The 27,759-nt window shown below is 50.6% G+C and overlaps 2 protein-coding genes across 2 annotated transcripts in view; one reads left to right on the top strand and one right to left on the bottom strand.

Annotated features, from left to right (window-relative positions):
- The window catches only part of LOC119962340 (keratin, type I cytoskeletal 18-like), a 17,865-nt gene extending 14,583 nt beyond the window's left edge, over positions 1-3,282 (bottom strand). Inside the window, exons 1-2 of the mRNA XM_038790321.1 lie at positions 3,278-3,282; positions 1,377-1,473 (exon numbers count right to left, since the gene is read on the bottom strand). Of these exons, the coding sequence (XP_038646249.1) occupies positions 1,377-1,473; positions 3,278-3,282 (102 nt within the window). The remainder of the gene's footprint in view (positions 1-1,376; positions 1,474-3,277) is intronic.
- Positions 3,283-3,353: 71 nt separating this feature from the next.
- On the top strand, positions 3,354-27,153 carry LOC119962339 (keratin, type II cytoskeletal 8-like). The gene is made up of 7 exons (XM_038790320.1): positions 3,354-3,362; positions 4,254-4,349; positions 5,561-5,725; positions 7,005-7,130; positions 9,549-9,769; positions 18,186-18,277; positions 26,920-27,153. The coding sequence occupies exons 1-7, from the start codon at positions 3,354-3,356 to the stop codon at positions 26,925-26,927; spliced, it is 717 nt and encodes a 238-aa protein (XP_038646248.1). The 3' UTR covers positions 26,928-27,153.
- Positions 27,154-27,759: the final 606 nt, after the last annotated feature.

Raw genomic sequence — 27,759 nt, 5'->3', positions numbered from 1 at the left:
CACCTCTATTCAGCAAAGGAGGGTAACAGAAAGTAGAAAGCTATAGTCCAGATAGGTTAAGATTTGTTCATTGGGGGAAATGCTGAAATCCATTATTAACGAAGTAGTAGCAGGGATATGTGGAAAGTTCTGATACATAAATCATAATGGTTTTGCGAAAGAAAATCATTTGTAACAAGAGTTATTTGAGGATACAACAGGCAGGGTGGATAACGGGGAAGTGGTAGATGTGGTGTACTTGGATTTCAGAATGGCCCTCAATAAGATGCCGGATAAATTGTTGCACAAGTTAAGAGTCCATAGTTTTCATTTGCATGGAGAGAGGATTGGCGAACGACGAGGAAATAGAGTCAGGCAAACAAGTTGGCAAGCTGTAGAGGCTGGTTTAGCACAGTGGGCTAAATGCAGAATAGTTGTAATGCAGAACAAGGCCAGCAGCGCGGGTTCAATTCCCGTACCGGCCTCCCCGAGCAGACGCCGGAATGTGGCGACTAGGGGCTTTACTCAGTAACTTCATTGAAGCCTACTCGTGACAATAAGCTATTATTATATTATTATTAATTAGTGGAGTACTGGAGGGGAGCATTGATCTATGTTGATAAACTCTGATCAAGACACCAACTGCACTGCAAACCAAATTTGCTGAAAAGACAAAGACAGAAAGGTGAATTCTGCACAGCCCAGCGCCGGTAGCAGGTTTCCCAATCCGGCCGAAAATGGAGTGTCGGCTGCACACAGGATCGGTGCAAGGGACAATAGCTTTCCAATGCTCCAGTCCCCTGCCAGCAGCAGCAGCAAGCTACACGGCCCGAGTGGCGGAAAGATGCAAATCGGTGATTTTCATCCATTTGCATCTGATTAATGAGCTGAGTCACCACACCCTTCTTCCCCCCCCCCCCCCCCCCCCCCCCCCCCATTATACACGAGTCCCAGCGGGATTTGATGCAAGTTTTCCCAAGCATGATCTTGGCGCGGTGGACCATGCGCTGGGTCACTATAACTGCGATGCCCCCCCCCCAAATTTCATCAGAAGGCCCCCCTACCCCCACAACTGTTGTGAAAAAGAGCTAGTGAAAGCACTTAGCTGCTTTCTATATGGTGAGGAACCGTCGACCATGGCAAGCATGGTTGTAAACATTGTGGTTGGCATCAAGCAGGGTACTTGAGATGCATTCAAGCGTGAAGGGGAAGATAGATCAATAATCCACCAGGCAGCTGCCTCTGAAGTAATGAAACTGTCAATCACTGGCGCCAGACCTCGGGATTGGGCCGCCCCCTCAAAATGGTGGCCCAGTACAGGGATTCCGACAGAATCCTGCAAGCTCCCCTCCATGCATGGAAAAGGAGAGGGAATCGCACGTGGACACCACTCCTACTGCCAGGAGAGAGTCTCCACTGGAGGGAGCCCTTCGTCTCCGGAACAGAGCATCCAGCCCATGTAGGAAAATAAATTGTGAAGCGGACACGAGGAGCCTGAGAAGGAATATCGATCAGTTAAATCAGTGGGCAAACATTAGGCAGTTGTAATATAATCTGGGAATTTGTGCGGTCCACTCCGGCAGGAAGGATAGACAATAAGATTTAATTATAGAGAGTTTGCAGAATGCTGCAGTGCAGAGGAATCTGGGTGCACTTCTACATGACTCACAAGAAACCATCCTGAATCTCCCCATGGGACTTGTGGAGATCGGGCCTCCCAGGTAGCAGGTGGAGGAAAACCTCCTGGGCGTGTAATTAGCCGACATAAAAGCCGGCCCAAAACTGGGCCTGCTGTGATCAATCCTCCCAGCTAGGATCGTACAGCGAAACTGGGTTCGCACACTGGACTAAATCGCTGGCTTTTAAAGCAGACCAAGGCAGGCCAGCAGTGGGTTCGATTCCCGTACCAGCCTCCCCGGACAGGCACCGGAATGTGGCGACTAGGGGCTTTACTCAGTAACTTCATTTGAAGCTTACTCGTGACAATAAGCGATTTTCATTTCAGGGAGCACGTGCAGACCTTTGTAAAGAGTAAATAAATCCATGTTTGTTTACCACCAGCCTCCTCTGACTCATTCAAATTTGATAGCAGCTTCCGAAGGGGGATGGATAGGGTAGATGGTTATAAATAGGTAATACAAATATTTTCTCTTTAAGGAAGAATGTTTTAGCCTTGGAGGGAGTCCAGAGGAGGTTCACAAGAATGATCCCTGGAATGAAGGGGGCAGCAGCGATCAGCACAGTTGCTTCACAGCTCCAGGGTCCCAGGTTCGATTCCTGCCCTCGGGTCACTGTCTGTGCGGAGTTTGCACGTTCTCCCCGTGTCTGCGTGGGTTTCCTCCGGGTGCTCTGGTTTCCTCCCACAGCCCAAAGACGTGCAGGTTAGGTGGATTGACCATGCAAAATTGCCCTTCGTGTCCAAAAAAGGATAGGTGGGGTTACTGGGTTACGGGGGATAGGGTAGAGGTGTGGGCTTGGGTAGGGTGCTCTTTTCAAGGGCCGGTGCAGACTCAATGGGCCGAATGGCCTCCTTCTGCACTTTTATTTCTATGAAGAGCTTGTTGTCTTGAGGAACGTTTGAGGACTTTGGGTCTATACTCATTGGAGTTTAGAAGGATGAGGGAGGATCTCATTGAAACTTACAGGATACTGAGATGCCTGGGTAGAGTGGGTGTGAGAAACTAGAACCAGAGGATACAGCCTCAGACTAAAGGGACGATCCTTTAAAACAGAGATGAGGAGGAATTTCTACAGCCAGAGGGTGGTGAATCTGTGGAACTCTTTGCCCCAGAAGGCTGTGGAGGCCAAATCACTGAGTGTCTTCAAGACAGAGATAGATACGTTCTTGATTTAATGAGGAGATCAGGGGTTTTGGGGAGAAGGCAGGAGAATGAGGATGAGACAAATATCAGCCATGATGGAATGGCAGAGCAGACTCGATGGGCCGAGTGGCCTAATTCTGCTCCTTTGGCTTATGGTCTTAATTTGGGGAGTCTGGGACTAGAGTGGATGGTGATTTCAGGATTGAAATTCAGAAACAGTTCTGCACGCAGTGTGTTTGAAGTTTGAAACTCTCTCAAATGGTTTATCAGTTTAAATTTGAGATTGTTTCTTTTTATAAACGAAGGTATTAGGGAGAAATGGGGTAAAGTTGGGGTATGTGGAGGTAGTTGTGGTTGAACAGTGGAACAGGTTTGATGGGCTAAAGAGAGCCTCCTCTTGATTCCCAAGTCCCTATAAGGATCAGGAAGAGTTGATTCCGGGTGGGGAAAGGTGGGGCCTTGCATACAGGACCTACAGCATGGTGCAAAATTTGGAGCATAACAGGAGCCACTCATTTAGTCTTATCTGACCTGTTATTACCTTGCCCGCTAATGGCTGAAGTGAGAGAGGTGGTGTGACGCTCGCCAGCCGTAAACGGAGTTGCCTTCTTGAACCTGCAGGACATAGTAAATACAGTGCAGAAGGAGGCCACTCGGGCCATCGAGTACGGACCAACCCACTTAAGTCCTCGCCTCCAACCAATCCCCGTGACCCAACAACCCCTCCCAATTTTTTTGGACACTTAAGGGTGGGAGGAAACCGGAGCACCCGGAGGAAACCCACGCAGACACGGGGAGAACTTGCAAACTCCGCACAGACAGTGACCCAGCGGGGAATCGAACTTGGGACCCTGGCGTTGTGAAGCCACAGTGCTAACCACTGTGCTGCCGTGTAGTCCATGTGGTGTAGGTAAACCACAGTGCTGTTAGGGAGGGAGTTCCAGGATTTTGCCCCAGCGACAACGAAGGAACGGCCGATATATTTCCAAGTCAGGGTGGTGAGTGACTTGGAGGGGAACCTCCAGGTGGTGGGGTTCCCAGGTATCTGCTGTCCCTGTCCTTCTAGATGGTAGTAGTTGTGGGTTTGGAAGGTGCTGTCTAAGGAGCCTTGGTGAGTTACTGCAGTGCATCTTGTAGATGGTGCACACGGCTGCATCTGTTCATCGGTGGTGGAGGGTTTGAATGTTTGTGGAAGGGGAGCAATCAAGCGGGGCTGCTTTGTCCTGGATGGTGTCGAGCTTCTTGAGTGTTGTTGGAGCTGCGCTCATCCAGGCAAGTGGGGAGCATTCCATCACACTCCTGACTTTTGTAGATGAAGTGGTTTGGAGTCTCGGGTGAAGCTGGCTCTGCAGGATCTCTTAGCTCTGATCTGTCAGCGCTAAATTTCAAAACAATTCAATCCTTCATCTAACATCTCTCATATTTTCTGTGGTTCCAAAATAATTTTGCCAGGAAGTGGATGATGCCTATTATCAAAAGGTGGAGCTGGAATCGAAGCTGGAATATCTGACCAATCTCATTGAGTTCCTGAAGCTCCTTTATGCAGAGGTACGTTCATTATCATCAGCTTAAATCAATTTGAGAAGGTCCTCCTACACTGTCGTAGACATTTCAACTCAATAACCAGGTGGAGAGATACAGAGAATATATTTTCGGGAGTGAGTTGTCACAGAATCACAGAATACTACAGTACAGAAGAGGTGCATCGGTCCATTGAGTCCACACTGATGCGTGAAAGGCCCTGACCTGAACGGCTAATCCCATTGGTCAGCACTTGGCCCATAGCCTCGAATGTTATGACAGGCCAAGTACTTATCCAGGTACTTATTAAAGGATGTGAGGCAACCCGTCTCTACCACCCTCCCAGGCAGTGCATTCCAGACCGTCGACACCCTCTGGGTAAAATGGTTTCTCCTCCAATACCCCCTAAACCTCCTGCCCCTCACCTTGAATGTGTGTCCCCTCGTAACCGACCCTTAACTAAGGGGAACAAGTGTTCCCTATCCACCCTGTCCAAGCCCTTCCGAATGTTGTCCACCCCGAGCAGGTCACCCCCTGGGGTCACCCGAGTTGTAATCTGGGCTCTAATCTGCTGGGGATTGGGGGCAGGGGGGAGGTGAAAGCAAAAGGGAAACATATCTAACCCCGTGCTGTACCTGTCCTGGGAGTGTTTGATGGGGGTCAGTGTAGAGGGAGCTTTACTCTGTATCTAACCCCGTGCTGTACCTGTCCTGGGAGTGTTTGATGGGGACAGCGTAGAGGGAGCTTTACTCTGTATCTAACCCCGTGCTGTACCTGTCCTGGGAGTGTTTGATGGGGACAGTGTAGAGGGAGCTTTACTCTGTATCTAACCCTGTGCTGTACCTGTCCTGGGAGTGTTTGATGGGGATAATGTAGAGGGAGCTTTACTCTGTATCTAACCCCGTGCTGTACCTGTCCTGGGAGTGTTTGATGGGGACAGTGTAGAGGGAGCTTTACTCTGTATCTAACCCCGTGCTGTACCTGTCCTGGGAGTGTTTGATGGGGACAGCGTAGAGGGAGCTTTACTCTGTATCTAACCCTGTGCTGTACCTGTCCTGGGAGTGTTTGATGGGGACAGTGTAGAGGGAGCTTTACTCTGTATCTAACCCCGTGCTGTACCTGTCCTGGGAATGTTTGATGGGAACAGTGTTGAGGGAGCTTTACAGTCCCGGTCTGGTGATAGTGTGTGAACTGCTATCTAGTGTGAATCTCACGGGTTGTGAAATATCTGATTACAGGAAATCCAGGAGCTCCAGTCACAGATTCAGAGTACAGCCGTGACCTTGAAGGTCAATAATAACCGTCAGCTGGACATGAAACAAATGATTGAAGACATTAAACGGCAGCATGCTGATGTTGCCACCAGGAACAAGGCTGAAGCTGATTGCTGGTATGAGAATAAGGTAGAGTGCCTCGTTCACTGACATTGATCAGCCTGGCCAGAACTGCTACAGGAATCCCATGTTTCTGCTCTTCCTGCGAACAACAAGGCCAACATTTCAGTCGTGCCTTTCCCAATCTCGGGACTAACAGTCAATCAAAGACTTTGCTCACTCAGACCTTCTGAGAATGCTTCACTCTTGTTGGGATCTTTCGCACTTAATCCATCATCTCGCTGCTGTCTCTCAGTGCCTCGTACTGATCCCTGCTGCAGAGAAAATAGGAGCAGGAGAAGGCCTATCTGCCTTTACTGTTGTCAGATCGGTCCATAAGACGTAGGAGCAGAATTAGGCCATTCGGCCCATCGAGTCTGCTCCGCCATTCAATCATGGCTGATATTTTACTCATCCCCATTCTCCTGCCTTCTCCCCATAACCCCAGATCCCCTTATTGATCAAGAACCTATCTATCTCTGTCTTAAAGACACTCAGTGAATTGGCCTCCACTGCCTTCTGCAGCAAAGAATTCCACAGATTCACCAGCCTCTGGCTGAAGAAATTCCTCCTCATCTCTGTTTTAAAGGATTGCCCCTTTAGTCTGAGACTGTGCCCTCTGCTTCTAGTTTTTCCTACAAGTGGAAACATCCTTTCCACGTCCACTCTATCCAGGCCTCGCAGTATCCTGTAAGTCTCAATAAGATCCCCCCCCTCATCCTTCTAAACTCCAACAAGTACAGACCTAGAATCCTCAACCGTTGCTCAGACAAGTTCTTCATTCCAGAGATCATTCTTGTGAACCTCCTCTGGACCCTTTCCAAGGCCAGCACATCGTTCCTTAGATACGGGGGCCAAAACTGCTCACAATACTCCAAATGGGGTCTGACCAGAGCCTTATACAGCCTCAGAAATACATCCCTGGTCTTCTAGCCCTCTCGACATGAATGCTAACATTACATTTGCCTCCCTAACTGCCGACTGCACCTGCACATTAACCTTAAGAGAATCGTGAACAAGTCCCTTTGTGCTTCTGATTTCATAAGCATTTCCCCATTTAGAAAATAGTCTATGTCTCCATTTCTCCTTCCAAAGTGCATAACCTCACACTTTTCCACATTGGGCAAAGAAGTGGCAGATGGAATACATTCACCTAGCCTGTCCAAGTCCTTCTGCAGCCCCCTTGCTTCCTCAATACTACCTGTCCCTCTACAGATCTTTGTATCATCTGCAAACTTAGCAACAGTGCCTTCAGTACCTTCTTGCAGCCCAGTACAGTGTTGCTGATATCTGCTCTGCTTATTGACAGTTAGTGGAGCTGGATAATGACAAAATCAGGCAGAGCGATGAGCTGAGAAATGCAAAGAACGAGTTGGCTGATCTCAACCGCCACCTGCAGAGGATGAGGTCTGAAATGGACGGGCTGCAGAACCAGGTAGGAATTGTAACTCTCTGAACTGGATTAGAAGGTGAAGGAGGGTCAGAACCCGCAACTCAACCAAACTACAACATCTCAACCAGAGCCCCCACCACTAAAGGTGGCTACAAATAGTAAAATCCAATCAATGGGTTAGATGGGGAGATATTCATTGAATGTACAAATTCTGAAAATGTTAAATTTTTAAAAATATTTTTATTCAAGGCATTTTAATAATAATATAGTAATATAATAATCGCTTATTGTCACGAGTAGGCTTCAATGCAGTTACTGTGAAAAGCCCCTTGTCGCCACATTCCGGCGCCTGTTCGGGGAGGCTGGTACGGGAATTGAACCCACGCTGCTGCATTGTCCTGCATTACAGCCACTGGGCTAAACCAGCCCCATTATATACTTTAAATCTATACATGAAAATACCAGATGACCAAACATCCACGTGAACAGAAACCATTAAATTATTGAACGATATCTAGCTCTTCCCTGGGGCCAGTGTAGAGGGAGCTTTACTTTGTATCTAACCCCGTGCTGTACCTGTCCTGGGAGTGTTTGATGGGGACAGTGTGGAGGGAGCTTTATTCTGTATCTAATCCTGTGCTGTACCTGTCCTGGGAGTGTTTGATGGGGACAGTGTAGAGGGAGCTTTACTCTGTATCTAACTCCGTGCTGTACCTGTTCTGGGAGTGTTTGATGGGGACAGTGTAGAGGGAGTTTTACTCTGTATCTAACTCCGTGCTGTATCTGTCCTGGGAGTGTTTGATGGGACAGTGTAGAGGGAGCTTTATTTTGTATCTAATCCCGTGCTGTACCTGTCCTGGGAGTGTTTGATGGGGACAGTGTAGAGGGAGCTTTACTCTGTATCTAACTCCGTGCTGTACCTGTCCTGGGAGTGTTTGATGGGGACAGTGTAGAGGGAGCTTTATTTTGTATCTAATCCCGTGCTGTACCTGTCCTGGGAGTGTTTGATGGGGACAGTGTAGAGGGACCTTTACTCTGTATCTACTCCGTGCTGTACCTGTCCTGGGAGAGTTTGATGGGGACAGCGTAGAGGGAACTTTACTCTGTATCTAACCCCGTGCTGTACCTGTCCTGGGAGTGTTTGATGGGGACAGTGTAGAGGGACCTTTACTCTGTATCTAACCCCGTGCTGTACCTGTCCTGGGAGAGTTTGATGGGGACAGTGTAGAGGGAACTTTACTCTGTATCTAACCCCGTGCTGTACCTGTCCTGGGAGTGTTTGATGGGGACAGTGTAGAGGGACCTTTACTCTGTATCTAACCCCGTGCTGTACCTGTCCTGGGAGAGTTTGATGGGGACAGTGTAGAGGGAACTTTACTCTGTATCTAACCCCGTGCTGTACCTGTCCTGGGAGTGTTTGATGGGGACAGTGTAGAGGGAGCTTTACTCTGTATCTAACCACGTGCTGTACCTGTCCTGGGAGTGTTTGATGGGGACAGTGTAGCGGGAGCTTTACTCTGTATCTAATCCCGTGCTGTACCTGTCGTGGGAGTGTTTGATGGGGACAGTGTAGAGGGAGCTTTACTCTGTATCTAACCCCGTGCTGTACCTGTCCTGGGAGTGTTTGATGGGGACAGTGGGGGGGGCTTGAGGGGTGATTGATTGGGGGTGGGCCGTTCAGGCATTTGATTTGGGGGGGGGGGACGCCAGGGGTGTTTGACGCTGGGAGTAGGGGAGTGTTTGTTTGATGCTGGGAGAGTGGAATGTTTGGCGATGGGGGTTTGGTTTATGAAGGGTGTGTAGTTAATGAGGGTCACTATATTGAGAACTCGAAGATTTCTCCATGCCAACATTTTGACGGTGCAGATTTAGCACACGAAAATTGGCCCAAAATTTTTTCTTTCTTCAAATCATTTTAAAAACTTAATTCCCGATTCTGGAATTTTTTAACTCTAATAATTGAGGATGAGACAGATGTTGCTAACCGATCCTGTGTAGAACAGCTTCAAACTAGAAACACTCTGTGGTGGACACGAGATCCCCAATCTTGACCAGGCTGAATCCTGGCAATGTCACTACGTGATGTGACTTGCCCACTCTCCCACTGTTGGTTGTCAAACCTCCGTGTCCCACCTCGCTACAGCCACTAGGACAGCCTACAGCCCCCGCCTCCTAATTGGATCATTCTTGACCCTCAGTCCAACAGTCGCACTTGGAGCCAATCATCAACATTTTCAAGAATGAACAAAAAAGTTAATTGAAGATGGAAAAAAAATGTTCTCGCGTTTTAAAGAACCAGTGTATCACGATGGTCAGAATAGCCTCTTTCTATGTTGTAGGATTCTTTGACATTGAATTTGCCCGCTGCAATGTCCGAGAGATTAATCTCTGATTCCTGGAGAGTCCAGGCAAATTCGGGAGTATTAGAAATCCAACAGTAAACTCCTGATTCTCCCGCAGCGTGCCACAGCGGAGTCTAATGTTGCGGACTCGGAGGAACGTGGACAGATGACCATCAATGAGGCCAAGAACCGCATCAGCCAATTACAGGAGGCCCTCCGTAAGGCTAAGGCAGAGATGGCCGACCAGATGCGTGAATATCAAGAACTACTGAACGCCACCATGGCGCTGAACATGGAGATTGCCACCTACAAGAAGCTACTGGACGGCGAGGAGGAGAGGTCAGTGCAATACAAAACATACCGCCAAAACAAAAGTTTCATTTCTAGAACGTTCTTCGCCTTCTCCATGTGTTGAGTGGGTGGGCAGGAAATTCAATGTGGGGAAAATGGGAGATCGTTAATTTTGGAAGAAAGAATGAGAAGGCAGATTATTACTTAAATGGAGAGAGATTGCAGAAAGCTGTAGCACAAAGAGACTTGGGGGATCCTTGTTCCTCATAAGTTCATAAGATTTAGGAGCAGAATTAGGCCATTCAGCCCATCGAGTCTGCTCTGCCATTCTATCATGGCTGGTATGTTCCTCATCTGCTACCTACAATGTTACAGGCCAAGAGCTGGATTGCGAAATCCACCAGAGCATCTCCTCCCTAGAACACCTGACCTAGGAGCGGGAGTCGGCAATTTAGCCCCCCGAGCCTAAACACCCTCAATGTGGTCATGGCTCATCTCATCCTGGCCTCAACTCCACCGTGCTGCCCATTCTCCATAACCCTTCAACCCATTACCAATTAAAAATCTGGCTAACTCCACCTTAAATTTACTCACTGCCCCAGCATCCACCGCACTCTGGGGTAGAGAATCCCACAGATTCACAACCCTTTGGGAGAAGTAGTTTCTCCTCCAATCTGTTTTCAATTTGCTACATCTTGCTCTAAGACCTTTCGTTTTAGAATGTCCCACAAGAGGAAGCATCAGCTCCACGTCTACTTTATCCTTCTAGCATCTTGTATACTTCAATTTGACCTCCCCTCATTCTTCTAAACTCTGGAGAGTATAGGCCTAAACGGTTCAATCTCCCCTTATACGACAAACTCCTCATCTCTGGAATCAATCCAGTGACCCCCCTCTGAACTGCCTCCAATGCCACTGCATCTTTCCTCAATTAAAGAGACCAAAACTGTGCCCAATACTCCAGGTGCGGTCTTACCCATGCCTTGTATAGTTGCAGCAACGCTTCCTTACCTTTATACTCTATTCCTTTTGCTATAAATGCCAACATTCCATTTGCTTTCCTTATTACCCGCTGCACCTGCTCAGTTTTCTGTGACCCATGCAGAAGGACACCCAGATCCCTCTGCATCTGAGCCCCCGAAGTCTCCCCCATTTAGATAATAAGTTGCCTTCCCATTTTTCCGACCAAAACGCATGACCTCACACTTATCCACGTTAAACTCCATCTGCCACATTTTGGCCCACTCTCCTAACCTATCCATATCCATTTGTAGGGTTCTTATTCCCTCATTGCAACTTACTGTCCCACCTATCTTTGTGCCATCTGCAAATTTGGCTATAGAACCTTCTATCCCTATATTGGGATTATTATTCCCTATATAAACTATTCTATATTGTGGGCAGCACGGTAGCGCAGTGGTTAGCACAGTTGCTTCACAGGTCCCAGGTTCGATTCCCCGCTGGGTCACTGTCTATGCGGCGTCTGCACGTTCTCCCCGTGTCTGCGTGGGTTTCCTCCAGGTGCTCCGGTTTCCTCCCACAGTCCAAAGATGTGCGGGTTAGGGTGGATTGGCCATGATAAATTGCCCTTGGTCCAAAAAATGTTAAGTGGGGGTTACTGGGATAGGGTCGATATGTGGGCTTCCGTAGGGTGCTCTTTGTAAGGGCCGGTGCAGACTCAATGGGCCGAATGGCCTCCTTCTGCACTGTAAATTCTATGATCCCTGTATCCAAGTCGTTAATATAGATTGTAAATAGCTGGGGCCCAAGGACCGAACCCTGTGGCATCTTGCCATCCAGAAAAAGACCCATTTATCCCGACTCTCTGTCTCCTATTCGTCAGCCAGTCTTCTATCCAAGCTAATAAATTATCCCAAATCCCATGTGATCTCACTTTGTGAATTAACCTTCTACGCAGCACCTTATCAAACACCTTCCGGAAGTCCAGATATACTATATTTACAGGATCCCCATTATCCACTTTGCTTGTTACATCTTCGAAGAACTCCAGCAAATTAGTCAAACATGATTTGCCCTTCATAAACCATGCTGACTCTGATGGATAACGCTTTGGCTTTCTAAATGTCCTGATATTACTTCCTTGATAATGGAGTCAAACAATTTTCCAACAACAGATGTTTCCCACCTTCTGTGTCCCTCCCTTTTTGAATAAGGACGTTACGTTAGCATTTTTCCCAATCCACCGGAACCTTTCCCGTCTCCATGGAATTTTGGAATATCATAACCAATGGATGCACTATCTCTGCTGCCACTTCCTTTCACACCCTCGGATGTCGGTCATCAGGCCCTGGGGACTTGGCTGCCCTCAATCCCAAGAGTTTGTTGAGTACCATTTCCCTACTGATGTACCCTCTGAATTGCCCGTTCCTATAGGACTGGTACCAGTCTCCTCCACTGTGAAAACTTAGGCAACATACTGATATAGCATCTCTGCCATTTCCGTGTGCCCCACAATTAACTCACCAGTTTCAACTTCCAATAGGCCAACATTCACCTCAGCGATTCTCTTCCCTTTATGTACCTATAGAAGGTTTTGCGATCCTTTTTGATATTCTGTGTTAGTTTTCTTCGGTAATTTACCTGGACTCTTTTAAGTACTTTTTTAGTATCCCTTTGTCTATGTTTGAAAGTTTCCCAATCTTCCAGCCTGCCACTGGCCTTTGCAATATGATACACCTGAGTTTTTATCTTTCTATTGCCCTCAACTTCCTTGTTTAGCCATGGATGTTTTTTACCCCCCTCTCTTCCTCACTGGGATATATTTTAGTTATGAGGAATTGAGTATCGCCTTAAACAACTGCCACTGCTCATCAGCTGTCCGACCTTTTAGCCTTCCTGCCTGGTCTATCTGGGTCAAATCTGCCTTCAAACCAACTTAATTCCCTTTGTTTAATTCCAGAACACTAGTGTGGGATTCCATTTTCTCGCCCTCAAATTTGAATTTGACCACACTATGGTCACTACTCCCGAGTGGATCCTTGAGTTTAGCTGCTGGCAGAAAAATACTTTTCACTGTACCTCGGTACACGTGACAATAAACATATCCAAATCCTACTATGAGATCATTAATTAATCCCTCCTCGTGACACAATAACAAATCCAGAGCCGCCTCCTCCCTGTTTGATTCCCCAACATATTGTTCCAAGAAACAATCTCTAACACATTCGATGCTCCAGGCTACCCATTGCCAATTTGATTCCTCCAGTCTGTGTGCATATTAAAATCACCCACGATTATTGCTGTACCTTTCTTGCAAGCCCCCAGTATTTCCTGGTTTATACTGTGCCCCGCTGTGGAACTACTGTTTGGGGACCTATAGGTTACTCCTACCAAGTACTTATTCCCTTTGCTATTTCTTATTTCTGCCCAGACTGATTCCACATCTTGATCTCCAGAGCTTATGTCATTTCTCATTCCAGCGCTGATCCCTGTCCTCACCAGCAGGGCTTTCAGTCTATCTTTCTGAAATACTGCGTACCCTTAGATATTCAATTCCCAGACCTGGTCTCCCTGTAACCACGTTGCAGTAATCCCCACCAAGTCATAACCTTTTGTTTCTATTTGCGCCGTTAGCTCATTCAGTTTGTTATAAATGCTTCTTGCATTTAAATACAAAGCTTTTAAATTAGTTTTAATGTTAGATGTCCCTACTCTTTTCTAATTCCTTAGTGAATAAAGGCATCCACCACATTGCTAACCTGCACTCTTACCTCGTCCTCCTTTTAAATTGGGTTTTGTAATTCCCCTGTGAACTGAACCCTTCCCCCCCCCCCCCCCCCCCCCCCCCCGTTTAGTTTAAAGCTCTAGTTACGTGATTCGCTAGGACTGGTCCCAGCATGATTCAGATGAAGACCAACCCTTCAGAACAGGTCCCCTCTTCCCCAGTGCTGGTGCCAATGTCCTGTGAATTTAAACCCATTCCTCCCACACCAATCTCTGAGCCAAGCATTTACCTTCCTTAATCTTATTGACCATGTGCCAATTAACTCGTGGCTCAGGTAGTAATCCACCGTGATTACCTTTTTGGTTCTGCTTTTTAATTTAGCTCCTGGCTATTCATATTACATAGAATTTACAGTGCAGAAGGAGGCCATTCGGCCCAACGAGTCTGCACCGGCTCTTGGAAAGAGCACCCTATCCAAGGTCAACACCTCCACCCTATCCCCATAACCCAGTAACCCCACCCAACACTAAGGGCAATTTTGGACACTAAGGGCAATTTAGCATGGCCAATCCACCTAACCTGCACATCTTTGGACTGTGGGAGGAAACCGGAGCGCCCGGAGGAAACCCACGCAGACACGGGGAGGATGTGCAGACTCCACACAGACAGCGACCCAAGCCGGAATCAAACCTTGGACCCTGGAGCTGTGAAGCGATTGTGCTATCCACAATGCTACCGTGCTGCCACTCCTGCAGCAGAACTTCTGTCCTTTGTTCTATCTATGGGTTTTTGCATGGACCACAGCTGATCTTTACCCTTCCACTCCCAAGTTCCCCTGTAGCCCAGTTGAGATATCCCGAGCACCAGGCAGGCAATACAACCTTCAGAACGCTCTATCCTGGTCACAGAGAACCGTGTCAATGTCCCTAACTATGCTATCCCCAATTACGACTACATTTCTTTCCCCCCCCCCCCCCCCCCCCCCCCCCCACTTGAATGGCTCCCTGTACACGGAGCTGTGGTCAGTTTGCTCATCCTCCCTACAGTCCCCACTCTCGTTCACACAGGGAGCAAGTATCTCAAACATGTTGGACAGGTATAAAGGCTGAGGCTCCTGCAACCCTACCGTCTGGATCCCTTTACCTGCCTCACTCACAGTCACACCCTCCTGTCCCTGACCACTGGCTGAATTTGAGTTAGTTATTCTAAGGGGTGTGACTGCCTCCTGGAACACAGTGTCCAGGTACCTCCCCCCCTTCCGGATGTGCCACCGTGTCCGAAGCTCAGACTCCAGCTCATCAACTCTGAGCCAGACTTCCCCAAGTAACCAACACTTACTACAGACGTGCTCACTGGGAACCACAATAGAACATAGAACATTACAGCGCAGTACGGGCCCTTCGGCCCTCGATGTTGCGCCGACCTGTGAAACCATCTGAAGCCTATCTGACCTACACTATTCCATTTTCATCCATATGTCTATCCAGTGACCACTTAAATGCCCTTAAAGTTGGCGAGTCTACTACTGTTGCAGGCAGGGCGTTCCACATCCCTACTACTCTCTGAGCAAAGAAACTGCTTCTGACATCTGTCCTATATCTACCACCCCTCAATTTAAAGCTATGTCCCCTCGTGTTGGTCATCACCATCCGAGGAAAAAGACTCTCACTGTCCACCCTATCTAACCCTCTGACTATCTTATATGTCTCTATTAAGTCACCTCTCAGCCTTCTCTCTAACGAAAACAACCTCAAGTCCCTGAGCCTTTCCTCGTAAGACCTTCCCTCCATACCAGGCAACATCCTAGTAAATCTCCTCTGAACCCTTTCCAAAGCTTCCACGTCCTTCCTATAATGTGGTGACCAGAACTGCACGCAGTACTCCAGGTGCGGCCGCACCAGAGTTATGTACAGCTGCAGCATGACCTTGTGGCTCCGAAACTCAATCCCCCTACTGATAAAGGCTAGCACACCATATGCCTTCTTAACAGCCCTATTAACCTGGGTGGCAACTTTCAGGGATTTATGTACCTGGATGCCGAGATCTCTCTGTTCAATGGGGTCGACCAGCTCCCACGTCATGCAGGAAGAACACATCTCCCCACTCTCCATGTCTATCTAATTTAATTAGCTTTTAATTTGTTTTTTAAACCCTAATTATTTATTTTATAATTTTTATTAGTTTTGAATCTCTCCTTGTTTCTTCTGTCGGTAATAAAGTCGGTTTTCAAATTTCACACCAGCCAATCAATCACAATCGTCCTCCTGTGATGTCCTATGTTTTTTTCCCCACAGTTGGAACTCTGTCAGTTTCAGTGAGAGAGACGATACTTCCTTACATTCCCGAGTTGCAATCTGTTTAATTACCGGCCAGCTGTTCTCCTCTCCACTGTAGTGGCTGGAATTGCACTTTCCGACTCTGCTCCTTGGAGACTTACCAGGCACCTCTCTCCCTTCTAACCTCAGCTGACACTTCCACCTAACTCCCAGTTTTCACCCAACTCCGAAATGCACTCGCGCACAACCACGGCAGCACTCGCTCCCCATGCAGTTCCTGGGACCCAGAAAGCTAACATCCGGACTCAGAAGGTCGTGAGAAGGGCAAATGGAATGTTGGCTTTTATTCCAAGGGAACGGCGGATAAAAGTAAAGAGGTTTTGCTGCAACTGTACACGGTACTAGTGAGGCCAGATTTAGAATACTGGCTACAGTTTTAGTTCCCTTATTTAAGGACAGATATATTATCATTGGAGGCAGCACTGAGAAGGTTTGAGAGGATGACCCTGAGTATGGAGGTTGGAAGACCCTGAGTATAGAGGGACTGCCGTAGGAGGGCAGATTAAACAGGATGGGTCTGTAGTCCTTCAAGTCCAGAGGAATGAGAGCTGATCTGATTGAAACATATCAGATTTTTAGGGGGTTCGATGGGGTAAATGTTGGGAGGATGTTTCCACTCGTGGGAGAGTGTCGGACCAGAGGACACAGTCGCTGAATTAAGGGGAGCTCAATCCAGACGAATTTGAGGAAGAATTTCTTCTCTGAGAGTGGGGAATCTCAGGAATTCTTTACCCCAGGAGGCTGCGTAGATCGAGTCCTCGATCGAGGTGTTTTTAATCAGTTGGGGAATGAAGGGTTACGGAGAGACGGTGGGAAAGTGGATTTAGCGAGTGTTGGATCAGACATGATCTTATCAACTGGTGTAGCAGGCTTGAAGGGCTGAATGGCCTCCTCCTGTTCGTATTTCTTATGGTCTTGTTGTCTTGCCTCTAGGATGTCTCAAAGATGTCTTAAAGATGTCTCAAAGGATGTCTTACCTCTAGGATGTCTCAGAACTTTACAGACAGTGATAATTGATCACAATTACTGGTGGTAATGCAGGAAACTTGGCAGCTAATTTATGCACAGTGACATCACAAGGGTGTTGTGGTTTGTTACTGGACTATTAATCCAGAGAGCCAGGGTAAAGCTCTGGGGGCCCAGGTTCGAATCCCACCGCTGCAGATGGAGAAATTTGACTTTGATCAAAATCCGAAATTAAAAGTCTAATGATGACCATTGTCGATTGTTGTAAAAACCCATCTGGTTCACGAATGTCCTTTTAGGGAAGGGGTAATCTGCTGTCTTTACCCGGTCTGGCCTACATGTGACTCCAGACCCACGGCGATGTGGTTGACTCTTAACTGCCTCTGAAATGGCCGAGCGACACACTCCGTTCAAGGGCAATTAGGGACGGGTAACAATTGGTAGCCCACAAAAGGGTTCCACAAGCAACAATGGGTAATAACTGGGTCATTGTTTTCCAAGTCGATGCTTGGTGAGGGCTAGGAATTATCCTGTAGGTAACAGCATCTCGAGCACAAATCTGATGTTCTTGATTAACAAGGTGATCAGGGGTTATAGGGAGAAGCAGGAGAATGGAGATGAGGAACATATCAGCCATAATCGAATGGCGGAGCAAGCTCAATGGGCCGAATGGTCTAATTCTGCTCCTATATCATGTGGTCTGAGGCATAACGGGGAATGTTTCCAACATGCCTTTCCTGATATAAGGTGAAGATGTCCTACAGGGCTCTGATCTTGTGACCCTGGTTCCTACAGTGACATGCAGGGTGTATGTGAGAATGCTGAGCCCGAGCTTGGTGATTCACATTGTGTGGGTCAGGAGTTACGTATAGAGCAGACTGGGTAGGGTTGGCAGGTTCAATTCCCTGAAAGAACATCTGTGTTTTGGCAATATTTTCCTTCTCCTTTCTGACGCCAACCCCCTAAAACTGATCAGAACTTTCCCCTTGAATTTCCCTGGGGTCTGAAATCCAATTTTATCAGTAGAGAATAAAATCGGGGAGGTGATGCTGAACCTTTTTTATAAACATCTGGATTGTCCACACCCTGGGGTGGGATATTCCAGCTTCGCTGGTTGGCTGCTCCCCAGTCCCATCCATCCTGTCCACCACTAGCAAGGCGGAAAGTCCGAGCCGGAGAGTGTCACGGCTCCGCCTGGCCACCACTCCTTGGGGGACGATGCGAGGGCCCTTGTGAGGGGAGTGGAGATTTCCCAGAACGGGTCCAGGGATGAGGGATTTTAGTCACCAGGTTGGGTTGGAGCATTGATGATTTCAAAAGGGAATGGAATGGGCATTTGACGGGAATAAGGGGATTGAGCAATTTTATATTGTCCAAAAATTAGCTGCCAGAAATTAGTCAGGCACTAGATCCTGGCCGCTAACTATCCCGATATGTATTCTTACAACCTAAATGCTTTTCATTGATTCCATTGCAGAGACACCACTCCAGCCACTGGAACCATCACGCGAATCGTTAGCACGCCGGCCAGTTCAAAGTCGCCCTTCATGAGGACGGTTTCAAAAATCGGTAAAAAGAGAATGTTTTACCCGAGTTTTCAAATGTGCAAATTTATGGATGGGATGGGGGTGTCGCTCTGGGCCAGCATGTATTGCCCATCCCTCCTTGACCCTGGACTGACAGAAATCTTCATAATGAAGCGATTGAAAAAAAGTTGGTGTCGGGGAAACCTTTCCACTCTTGTGTGGGGGCCCCGAAAGTCATTTAGAAAAACTATTGACAATATTCCAGATTCTAAAAAGGACAAGGAGCGATAATCTACCAGAATGGTGCTAGAATTGATGTTGTTCCCATTGGGAAAGAGTTCTTCTGGAGGATATGGATAGGGGACATGTAGAAAAGGGGCGGGATTCTATCTTCCGCCAGCCCGGTTTTCCGGCACAGTGCGGCCCCGCCAGCGGACGGATTGTCCAGTTCCCCAGCTGGCCAATGGGGTTCCCCATTGAGGCCACCCCAGGCCGTCGGTAAACCCTGGCGTGGGTGCGCTGCCGGCGAAAGCGGAGGATATGGCTGACGGGAGATTTCCGCAGATGTTTCCACTTGTGGGAGGGGAGTAGAACTAAAGGCCGCCATATAATGTGAGAGAGTCGCTAATAAACCCAATGGGGAATTCATGACAAATGTCTTTACCCACAGAGTGGTGAGAATGTGCAACTCGTTCCCACAGGGCGTGGTTCAGGAGAATAGTATCGATTATAGGGGGGAAACAGGGCAACATCTCAATCTAGGGCAGCACGGTAGCACTGTAGATAGCACAATTGCTTCACAGCTCCAGGGTCCCAGGTTCGATTCCCGGCTTGGGTCACTGTCTGTGCGGAGTCTGCACATCCTCCCCGTGTCTGCGTGGGTTTCCTCCGGGTGCTCCGGTTTCCTCCCACAGTCCAAAGATGTGCAGGTTAGGTGGATTGGCCATGATAAATTGCCCTTAGTGTCCAAAATTGCCCTTAGTGTCGGGTGGGGTTACTGGATTATGGGGATAGGGTGGAGGTGTTGACCTTGGGTGGGGTTCTCTTTCCAAGGGCCAGTGCCGACTCGATGGGCCGAATGGCCTCCTGCACTGTAAAATCTACGATAATCTATCCAATCCCAGTGCCCCGTGTAAATCCTGAGCTTGAGATCCGCGAAATGATTTTCATCACACCCGGACCCCCTCCAGGGGAGAGTAGAGGGGAAGAGAGGGATTGGGCTGGGCAGTAGGGGAGAGATTCCCATTTAATGTAATCATTGGCATTTAGGAGAATGAGGTGACTATAATATCCTGAGGGTGCTGACCGGCTGGATGCTGAGGGGAAGCTTTCTCTTCATTCGGGAACCTATAAGTGGGGGGCACAGTTTCAGAATAAAGCTTCCCCCTTTGAAGATGGCGAGGAGGAGGAATTTCCTCTCCTCCTGGGGCAGTGGAGGCTTTGGGTCACTCGATATATTCAAGGATGAGTTTTGACTGAGAAGGGGGGGGGGGGGGGGGTCAAGGGTTATGGGGGTCAGACAGGAAAGTGGAGCGAGGGTCACAGCCAGATCAGCCGTGTTCTTATTGAATGGAGCAGCAGACTCGATGGGCTGAATGGCCTACTTCTGCTCCTATCTCTTGGGATCTTATGGCCTTCAATATTTAGAATAATCACCATTTCAGCTAATTTTGCTGATACCAGGACCGACCGTAAAGAAACTCGGTGTCCCGTCAAACAAACTTGGAGTTTGACATGTTCCTATAATTCATATAAACATCCCATCACCTGGAAACCCGCAATGCAATGGGCGCGATTCAGTGACCTGGTTGCGCTCGAGCGATAGCGCGATGAGGCTGGTGAATAGCGGGAGAGGCCAAAAACGTGATCTGCGCCGGGCAGCAAACCGTTGGCCATGCAACCCGGCCCACTCCCGTCGGCAAATTCTGGATCCCGCCGGAGTGTGGCCAGAAACCAATTATCGCCACGTAAGCCCTATTTCCCAATTAACGGGGGCCTCCCGTCATTCAGCAGCCTCCCCAGCAAGTGGTCACGCTGCCGCTGATTAGTGCCCCTTTAAATGTGAACCTGGCGGAGGGGCTTCTGGGGGGACCCGAGGAGGTGAGTAGCTCACCGGCAATGAGCCTGAGGGTGATGAGTTGACTGCCCATGTGCTTGTAGGCGGTGGGGGGGGGGGGTGAAATGTTGCGGTGGTTGGAAGTGGGTCGCCATGGGGGGGGCTGGATTTATCGGGGCCCTGCCCATGTGCTTGTAGGCGGTGGGGGGCACGGGGGGGGGGGGGGGGGGGGGGGGGGGGGTGAAATGTTGCGGTGGTTGGAAGTGGGTCGCCATGGGGGGGGCTGGATTTATCGGGGCCTGGGGGGGGGGGGGGTGCGTGCGCATCAGGGCTGGGGTGTGGAAGGGGCAACCATGTGCGAAGGGGGTCCTCATTTCCAACCCCTGGATCCTGTGTCCTCATTCTGGGGGCAAACGTAGTCCCGGCCCATCTGCCCCACTGACCACCCATTACCCCCACTGACTGCTGAGCCCTCTGGCTGCGCGGCTGAAGACTATCGGAAATTAGCAATCGCGGTTAAGTGAGTTCTTCACGCAACCCAAGTGGGTTCCCATGGGTGGAAGTGCCATGTAGCGTGTGGGAGTCATTGCCCAGCATCCTAATCCGACCCTGATGCCTGGACACTGTGGGAGGCAATAGCGCACACACACACACACACACACACACACACACACCAGCCAACATCCGACCACCCAGGGGCTGGGCTCCAGTACATGGCCCGGGTTTAGCGATGTTCTCTTTGGGTGTCTGGGGTGGAGGGAGTGAGGTCCGGTGAGCAGGCCTCCCCTCTGCCATGGCCGGGTGCGCGTGGGCAGGGGAGGAGGGTGCAGGGGGCAGGACCCCCATGTCTGGGGAAAAGGGGCATGGGATTGGTGGTCGGGCCGCATCGAGGAACAGAGCCAGAGGCGTCATACTGGTTGTGATGAGGGCTTTTAAATTTGTCTCTTGGAACCGTACACCACTGCCCCACGCTCCCAATGATGCAGCTTCAATCTCCCCCTCCACGCACACTCCACTCACTATCTCCCCCCAGTGCCCCCTCGGTGATCCTCAACTTGCTTGGCCTTCCTTGCTGTACCGTTGCTTCTAGATGTATCCCCAGGATGTACATCTGAGATGGAGGCGGACAACTGCTTCCCACATCCCGTGGCCTTCAATGGCCCTGGCGGGTGTCCTCTGCAGCAGGAGGGCCCTGGCGTACTTGCCGGCAGCCATGCACAGCCGTGCCGCCGTGTTCCAGGCGCTGACTGTGAAATGCGTCGTTGTCAGAGGGGTGGAACTCGGGTGTTGGTGGCCACCGTCGCCAGTCCAGGTGTTACCCAGCGCCCCCCTCCTTCCAATTGGTGCCCATAGGGCCCCGGGTTCACCCCGGGATGGAGGGGCCGCTGGACTGAGCCTCGGCTGCCCCTGTGTCATCTGACTCTGTCAGCCCTGGTGGTTCCCCAATGTCTGCACCATCGTGTCATCGCCCTCGGCCTCTTGTCCTCAGTGACTGGGACAAGCTCCACAGCACCTCGGCCATTCCCATCTGAGAGGGGGACATCTCCCACAGAACCTCATCAAGGTCAGCCTGGTACTGGGTCACATCCCCCAGTGCGTTAGACCATACTGCCGAGACCCTCAGCCATGGCCGTCACCGACTGCACCATGCCTTGGACACCTTCACTCATGGTGCCAACGCCGTGCACCAGGCTCTCCACCTTGGCAGTGTTGGCCTCGCTGCCATGCATTGTCGGAGACATCTCCTGTGCCCGTACCCTCTGGGGCTCCTCCAGTCAGCTATGGACCTGCTGAACTGATGCTGACATCACCCTCTGAATGTCCCGGCCGCTCCATATCGTCTCCATCAGCTCCGGGTAACCCTGTTTGAAAGGCTCTGCATCGAGCACAGTTCGCCTACCGCTGCAACAGGTTCACAGCAGACGCCATCTCCATGGCCCTGCGCTCTACCCTGGAACACCTAGATAACAAAGACACCTATGTCAGGCTACTATTTATCGACTACAGCTCAGCCTTCAACACCATCATTGCTACGAAACCCATCTTCAAACTCCGTGGCTTGGGCCTCGGCTCCTCTCTCTGCGACTGGATCCTGAACTTTCTAACCCACAGGCCACAATCAGTAAAGATAGGCAACAACACCTCCTCCACGATCATCCTCAACACCGGTGCCCCACAAGGCTGTGTCCTCAGCCCCCTACTATAATCTTTATACACCTATGACTGTGTGGCCAAATTCCCCTCCAACTCTATTTTCAAATTTGCTGATGACACCACCATAGTGGGTCGGATTTCAAACAATGACGAGACAGAGTACAGGAATGAGATAGAGAATCTAGTGAACTGGTGCGACGACAATAATCTCTCCCTCAATATCAACAAAACCAAGGAGATTGTTATCGACTTCAGGAAGCGTAGTGGAGAATATGCCCCTGTCTACATCAATGGGAACCAAGTAGAAAGGGTCGAGAGCTTCAAGTTTTTAGGTGTACAGATCACCAACAGCCTGTCCTGGTCCCCCCATGCCGACACTATAGTTAAGAAAGCCCACCAACGACTCTACTTTCTCAGAAGACTAAGGAAATTTGGCATGTCAGCACAACCCTGACCAACTTCTACAGATGCACCATAGAAAGCATTCTTTCTGGTTGTATCAGAGCTTGGTATGGAGCCTGCTCTGCCCAAGACCGCAGGAAACTACAAAAGGTTGTGAATGTTGCCCAGTCCATCACACAAACCAGCCTCCCATCCATTGACTCTGTCTATAATTCCCGCTGCCTCAGAAAGGCAGCCAGCATAATTAGGGACCCCACGCACTCCGGAAATACACTCCTCCACCTTCTTCCGTCAGGAAAAAGATACCAAAGTTTGAGGTCACGTACCAATCGACTCAAGAACAGCTTCTTCCCTGCTGCCATCAGACTTTTGAATGGACCTACCTCGTATTAAGTTGACCTTTTCTCTACACCTTGCTATAACTGTAACATTATATTCTGCAGTGTCTCCTTCCTTCCCTATGTACGGTATGCATTGTTTGTACAGCGTGCAAGAAACAATCCTTTTCACTGTATACTAATACATGTGACAATAATAAATCAAATCAAAAAGCTGAGACCCAGCTGGGTCCTGGGATCCAGCAGCCCTCCGACTGCTGCCTCGCCTGGGGGTTCCTGCCTCCATCTGATGTACATCAGCAGCAGTGCGGCGCTCACCAGATTGTGCCCCAGACGCCTGACCACTAACATGTCCCTCTGAGGTGCCTGTGTCTGCGCTGGTGGAGGGTGGTGGTGACAGCAGAGCCGCCTCGATCGTGGCTTCCTCGGAGCTCTCCTCCGAGGTGTTCTCATGGGAGGCTGGGTGGGGGGAACAGCCCGGGATGGGTCGGCTGGGTGGGGGAACAGCCCGGGATGGGTCGGCTGGGTGGGGGGAACAGCCCGGGATGGGTCGGCTGGGTGGGGGAACAGCCCGGGATGGGTCGGCTGGGTGGGGGGGAACAGCCCGGGATGGGTCGGCTGGGTGGGGGGGAACAGCCCGGGATGGGTCGGCTGGGTGGGGGAACAGCCCGGGATGGGTCGGCTGGGTGGGGGGAACAGCCCGGGATGGGTCGGCTGGGTGGGGGAACAGCCCGGGATGGGTCGGCTGGGTGGGGGAACCAGCCCGGGATGGGTCGGCTGGGTGGGGGAACAGCCCGGGATGGGTCGGCTGGGTGGTGGGGGAACAGCCCGGGATGGGTCGGCTGGGTGGGGGAACAGCCCGGGATGGGTCGGCTGGGTGGGGGGGAACAGCCGGGATGGGTCGGCTGGGTGGGGGGAACAGCCCGGGATGGGTCGGCTGGGTGGGGGGGAACAGCCCGGGATGGGTCGGCTGGGTGGGGGGGGAACAGCCCGGGATGGGTCGGCTGGGTGGGGGGGACAGCCCGGGATGGGTCGGCTGGGTGGGGGAACAGCCCGGGATGGGTCGGCGGGGTGGGGGAACAGCCCGGGATGGGTCGGCTGGGTGGGGGAACAGCCCGGGATGGGTCGGCTGGGTGGGGGGAACAGCCCGGGATGGGTCGGCTGGGTGGGGGAACAGCCCGGGATGGGTCGGCTGGGTGGGGGAACAGCCCGGGATGGGTCGGCTGGGTGGGGGAACAGCCCGGGATGGGTCGGCTGGGTGGGGGAACAGCCCGGGATGGGTCGGCTGGGTGGGGGGAACAGCCCGGGATGGGTCGGCTGGGTGGGGGGAACAGCCCGGGATGGGTCGGCTGGAGGACTTGTGGGAGAACGGAAATGCAGTCAGTAGGAGGGATGGGTCAGTCGGTGAGGCAATTACTACTCGCGTTTGACAGGTTCCCCCGGGTGGAGCCCGGTGGTTCCTCACCTGTGGCTTCCGCCAGCCTCCCCGTTGGTGACTTCTCGTCCTCGGCCAACCCCGTCACTGTCAGGGCATCCTCCTCGAAGTTGGTGAGGGTTCTGATGTCCGGCACCTCCCCGCCGGTCTGAGCCTTCTCCCGACGGTTGGGCGACAGCTTCTCCTGCGGGGACATAGCGAGGGCATCGTTAGCCGCACGGGTGGTTCACCGCGCGGGGGGGGGGGGGCTGTTTGTGTGGCGGTGGAATGGTTTTGGGGAAGGGTGGCCAACTCACAGTTTGGGTCGTTGACCTTCTCGCTGCACAGGGTGCCGGTCCTCCTGGCCACGCTTCCCAAACTGATGGCAGCTGCCACTTCATCCCAGGTGGCACTGTCTGCCCTGTGGCTCACCCTCTGGGGGCCTCATGGGGCGAGGGGGGGGTAGGGGGTGGAAGAGGAGATCCCTCCTGGCCTCCACCACATCTAGGAGCCTCGCCAGGTCCACCTGCCCAAACCTGGGGGCTGGGAGTCTCGACGCCATGGCTGGGGCTGGCTGTGCCAGTGCTGTTTTAAGTGCTGCCCAACCTTGTTAGCAGGGGCGGGGGGGGGGGGGGGGGGGATTGGCGAGCGCAGTCCCGGCGAATCAGCTGGTCAGCCTTCATTTGTGGCAGGAAGTCAGTCCGCCCTCATTAAGTGAACTGGTTAATATACTCCGTACAAAGCTCGTGATTGGAAACAATCCTGTTGGATTTTAACCTGCTGTTGGAAGACTTCTTACAATTAATGTTGAATAGCTTAGCCAGCCTCGCTGTCCCGAGTGCCCGGAAGCTCACGGATGTTACCGCTGCTAGATTGGGGTATGGGGAGCACACGGCCCACTCTACAGCTATGGTACAGCAGCAATGGAAAAGTATTTCTTCAAGCAAAACAATGTTTATTTTATGAACTTAGTTAACCTTTTTAAAACATACAGTGAATATCTTCGCAACCTCAATTCAAATACAACAACCCCCCCCCTCCCAAAGAATACAACACTCTAAGTAATGCTTAAACTTTGCTTTTAAGGGCAGCACGGTGGCCTAGTGGTTAGCACAGCTACCTCACGGCGTTGAGGTCCCAGATACGATCCCGGCTCTGGATCACTGTCCGCGTGGAGTTTGCACATTCTCCCCGTGTCTGCGTGGGTTTCGCCCCCACAACCCAAAAATGTGCAGAGTAGGTGGATTGGCCACGCTAAATTGCCCCTTAATTGGAAAAAATAATTGGGTAATCTAAATTTATTTAAAAAAACTTTGCTTTTAACATCCATAAGACAAAAACCCTTTTAACAGAAGCACATCAGGTTTAAATTCTCTACTGAGAGCAGTTATCACTCTGAATTCACCAAATGATCTAGAGATAGTCTTTAGATGGCAGAGAGAACATTACACCTTCTGTGGCTGGCTGCAGCTCCAACACTAAAACAAAAATCCAAAAAAACACAGACACACCCGAGCTTTTCCTTAGAGCGAAACTAAAAAGCAGAGCCATACCTGAGCTCTGGCAACACTGCAGCCACTCGAGCAGACAAACATTTCTTAAAGTGGCAATTCCATGACACCGCTCGCCGCCACACTTACAAATCTTTCCGAAGAATCGTGCCTGATGTAGTATTTGTTGTTCAATCATCAGAAATAATCCCCATCAGTTAATCTGATCCCCCCCAGCCCAAGGATGAGCCCCCCCCCTCCCCCCCCCCCACCAGTCCGGTTCCCCCAAAGTGAAAACTCCATTGACAGCAGCAGAATCGGAAGATCGCACCCACGGGTCAACAGCGTGACACCTCTGGTGCCACAAAACAGGCCGGAGGGGAGGTGGGGAAATCCTGGAGGGGGAGGGGAAGGGGAATCCTGCGGGGGGGGGGAATCCCGGAGGGGAGGTGGGGAAATCTCGCAGGGGGAGGGGGGCGAGGGGTAATCCCGCCTGAAGAATGTAATGATGGGAGATAAAGAAACTTGTAACGGCGATAAAGAAACTGATAATTTAACTGTGTTCCTAAAGAAACCGGTAAGAAGTCTTACAACACCAGGTTAAAGTCCAACAGGTTTGTTTCAAACACGAGCTTTCGGAGCACGGCTCCTTCTTCAGGTGAATGAAGGAGCTGTGCTCCGAAAGCTCGTGTTTGAAACAAACCTGTTGGACTTTAACCTGGTGTTGTAAGACTTCTTACTGTGCTCACCCCAGTCCAACGCCGGCATCTCCACATCATGCCTAAAGAAACCAACTCTTATAATAAGCAAAATTCTGTTGTTTCTTTTCAGCCTTATAAGTTCATTCTGTTCCTGCCATTGCTGGGAAAAGGATGGAAAAAGGAATCTAATACTCTGTAATCAAGTAGACCATCACTGACCTCTTCACACGTGAACACACTCCCTTCAGATCATCACTGCAAATAAACAGCAAACCTACACCGGAGGCTACCAGGCACTAAGATTCTATTGCCTTTCACTAAAAGATTTAATGTCGAATAAATTGTGCTTATGTGCTTAATGTAACATGTGGCCGATCACTCACTATTATAACTTTTCTTGCCTCTTTTATTTAACCGTACTCTGCTGGTTCTCTGAACTCTGCCCTCCATCACTCCCAATCCACAATCAACTCATCCCACACTCTCCCTGATCTCAAAGCGTCCCGCGCTCTCTCTCCCTCGTCCCGCGCTCTCTCTCCCCCTCGTCCCGCGCTCTCTCTCCCCCTCGTCCCGCGCTCTCTCTCCCCCTCGTCCGCGCTCTCTCTCCCCCTCGTCCGCGCTCTCTCTCCCCCTCGTCCCGCGCTCTCTCCCCCTCGTCCCGCGCTCTCTCTCCCCCTCGTCCCGCGCTCTCTCTCCCCCTCGTCCCGCGCTCTCCTCCCCCTCGTCCCCCGCTCTCTCTCCCTCGTCCCGCGCTCTCTCTCCCACAACGTCAGAGAGTTGTGAACACAGCCCAATCCATCACACGAACCTGTCTCCCATCCATGGACTCCATCTACACCTCCCGCTGCCGGGGGAAAGCGGGCAGCATAATCAAGGATCCCTCCCACCCGGCTTGCTCACTTTTCCAACTTCTTCCATCGGGCAGGAGATTCAGAAGTCTGAGAACGCGCACGAACAGACTCAAAAACAG

The sequence above is a fragment of the Scyliorhinus canicula genome, chromosome 2 (assembly GCF_902713615.1).
Source record: "Scyliorhinus canicula chromosome 2, sScyCan1.1, whole genome shotgun sequence".
Taxonomy (NCBI): domain Eukaryota; kingdom Metazoa; phylum Chordata; class Chondrichthyes; order Carcharhiniformes; family Scyliorhinidae; genus Scyliorhinus; species Scyliorhinus canicula.
This window is presented reverse-complemented; position numbering and strand designations above follow the sequence as displayed.

Excerpts from the sequence above, each read along its gene's own strand:
- LOC119962339 (XM_038790320.1), top strand. Across the intron at positions 4,350-5,560 it reads TGAAGCTCCTTTATGCAGAG|GAAATCCAGGAGCTCCAGTC; the intron begins GTACGTTCATTA and ends ATCTGATTACAG. Across the intron at positions 9,770-18,185 it reads CTGGACGGCGAGGAGGAGAG|AGACACCACTCCAGCCACTG; the intron begins GTCAGTGCAATA and ends ATTCCATTGCAG.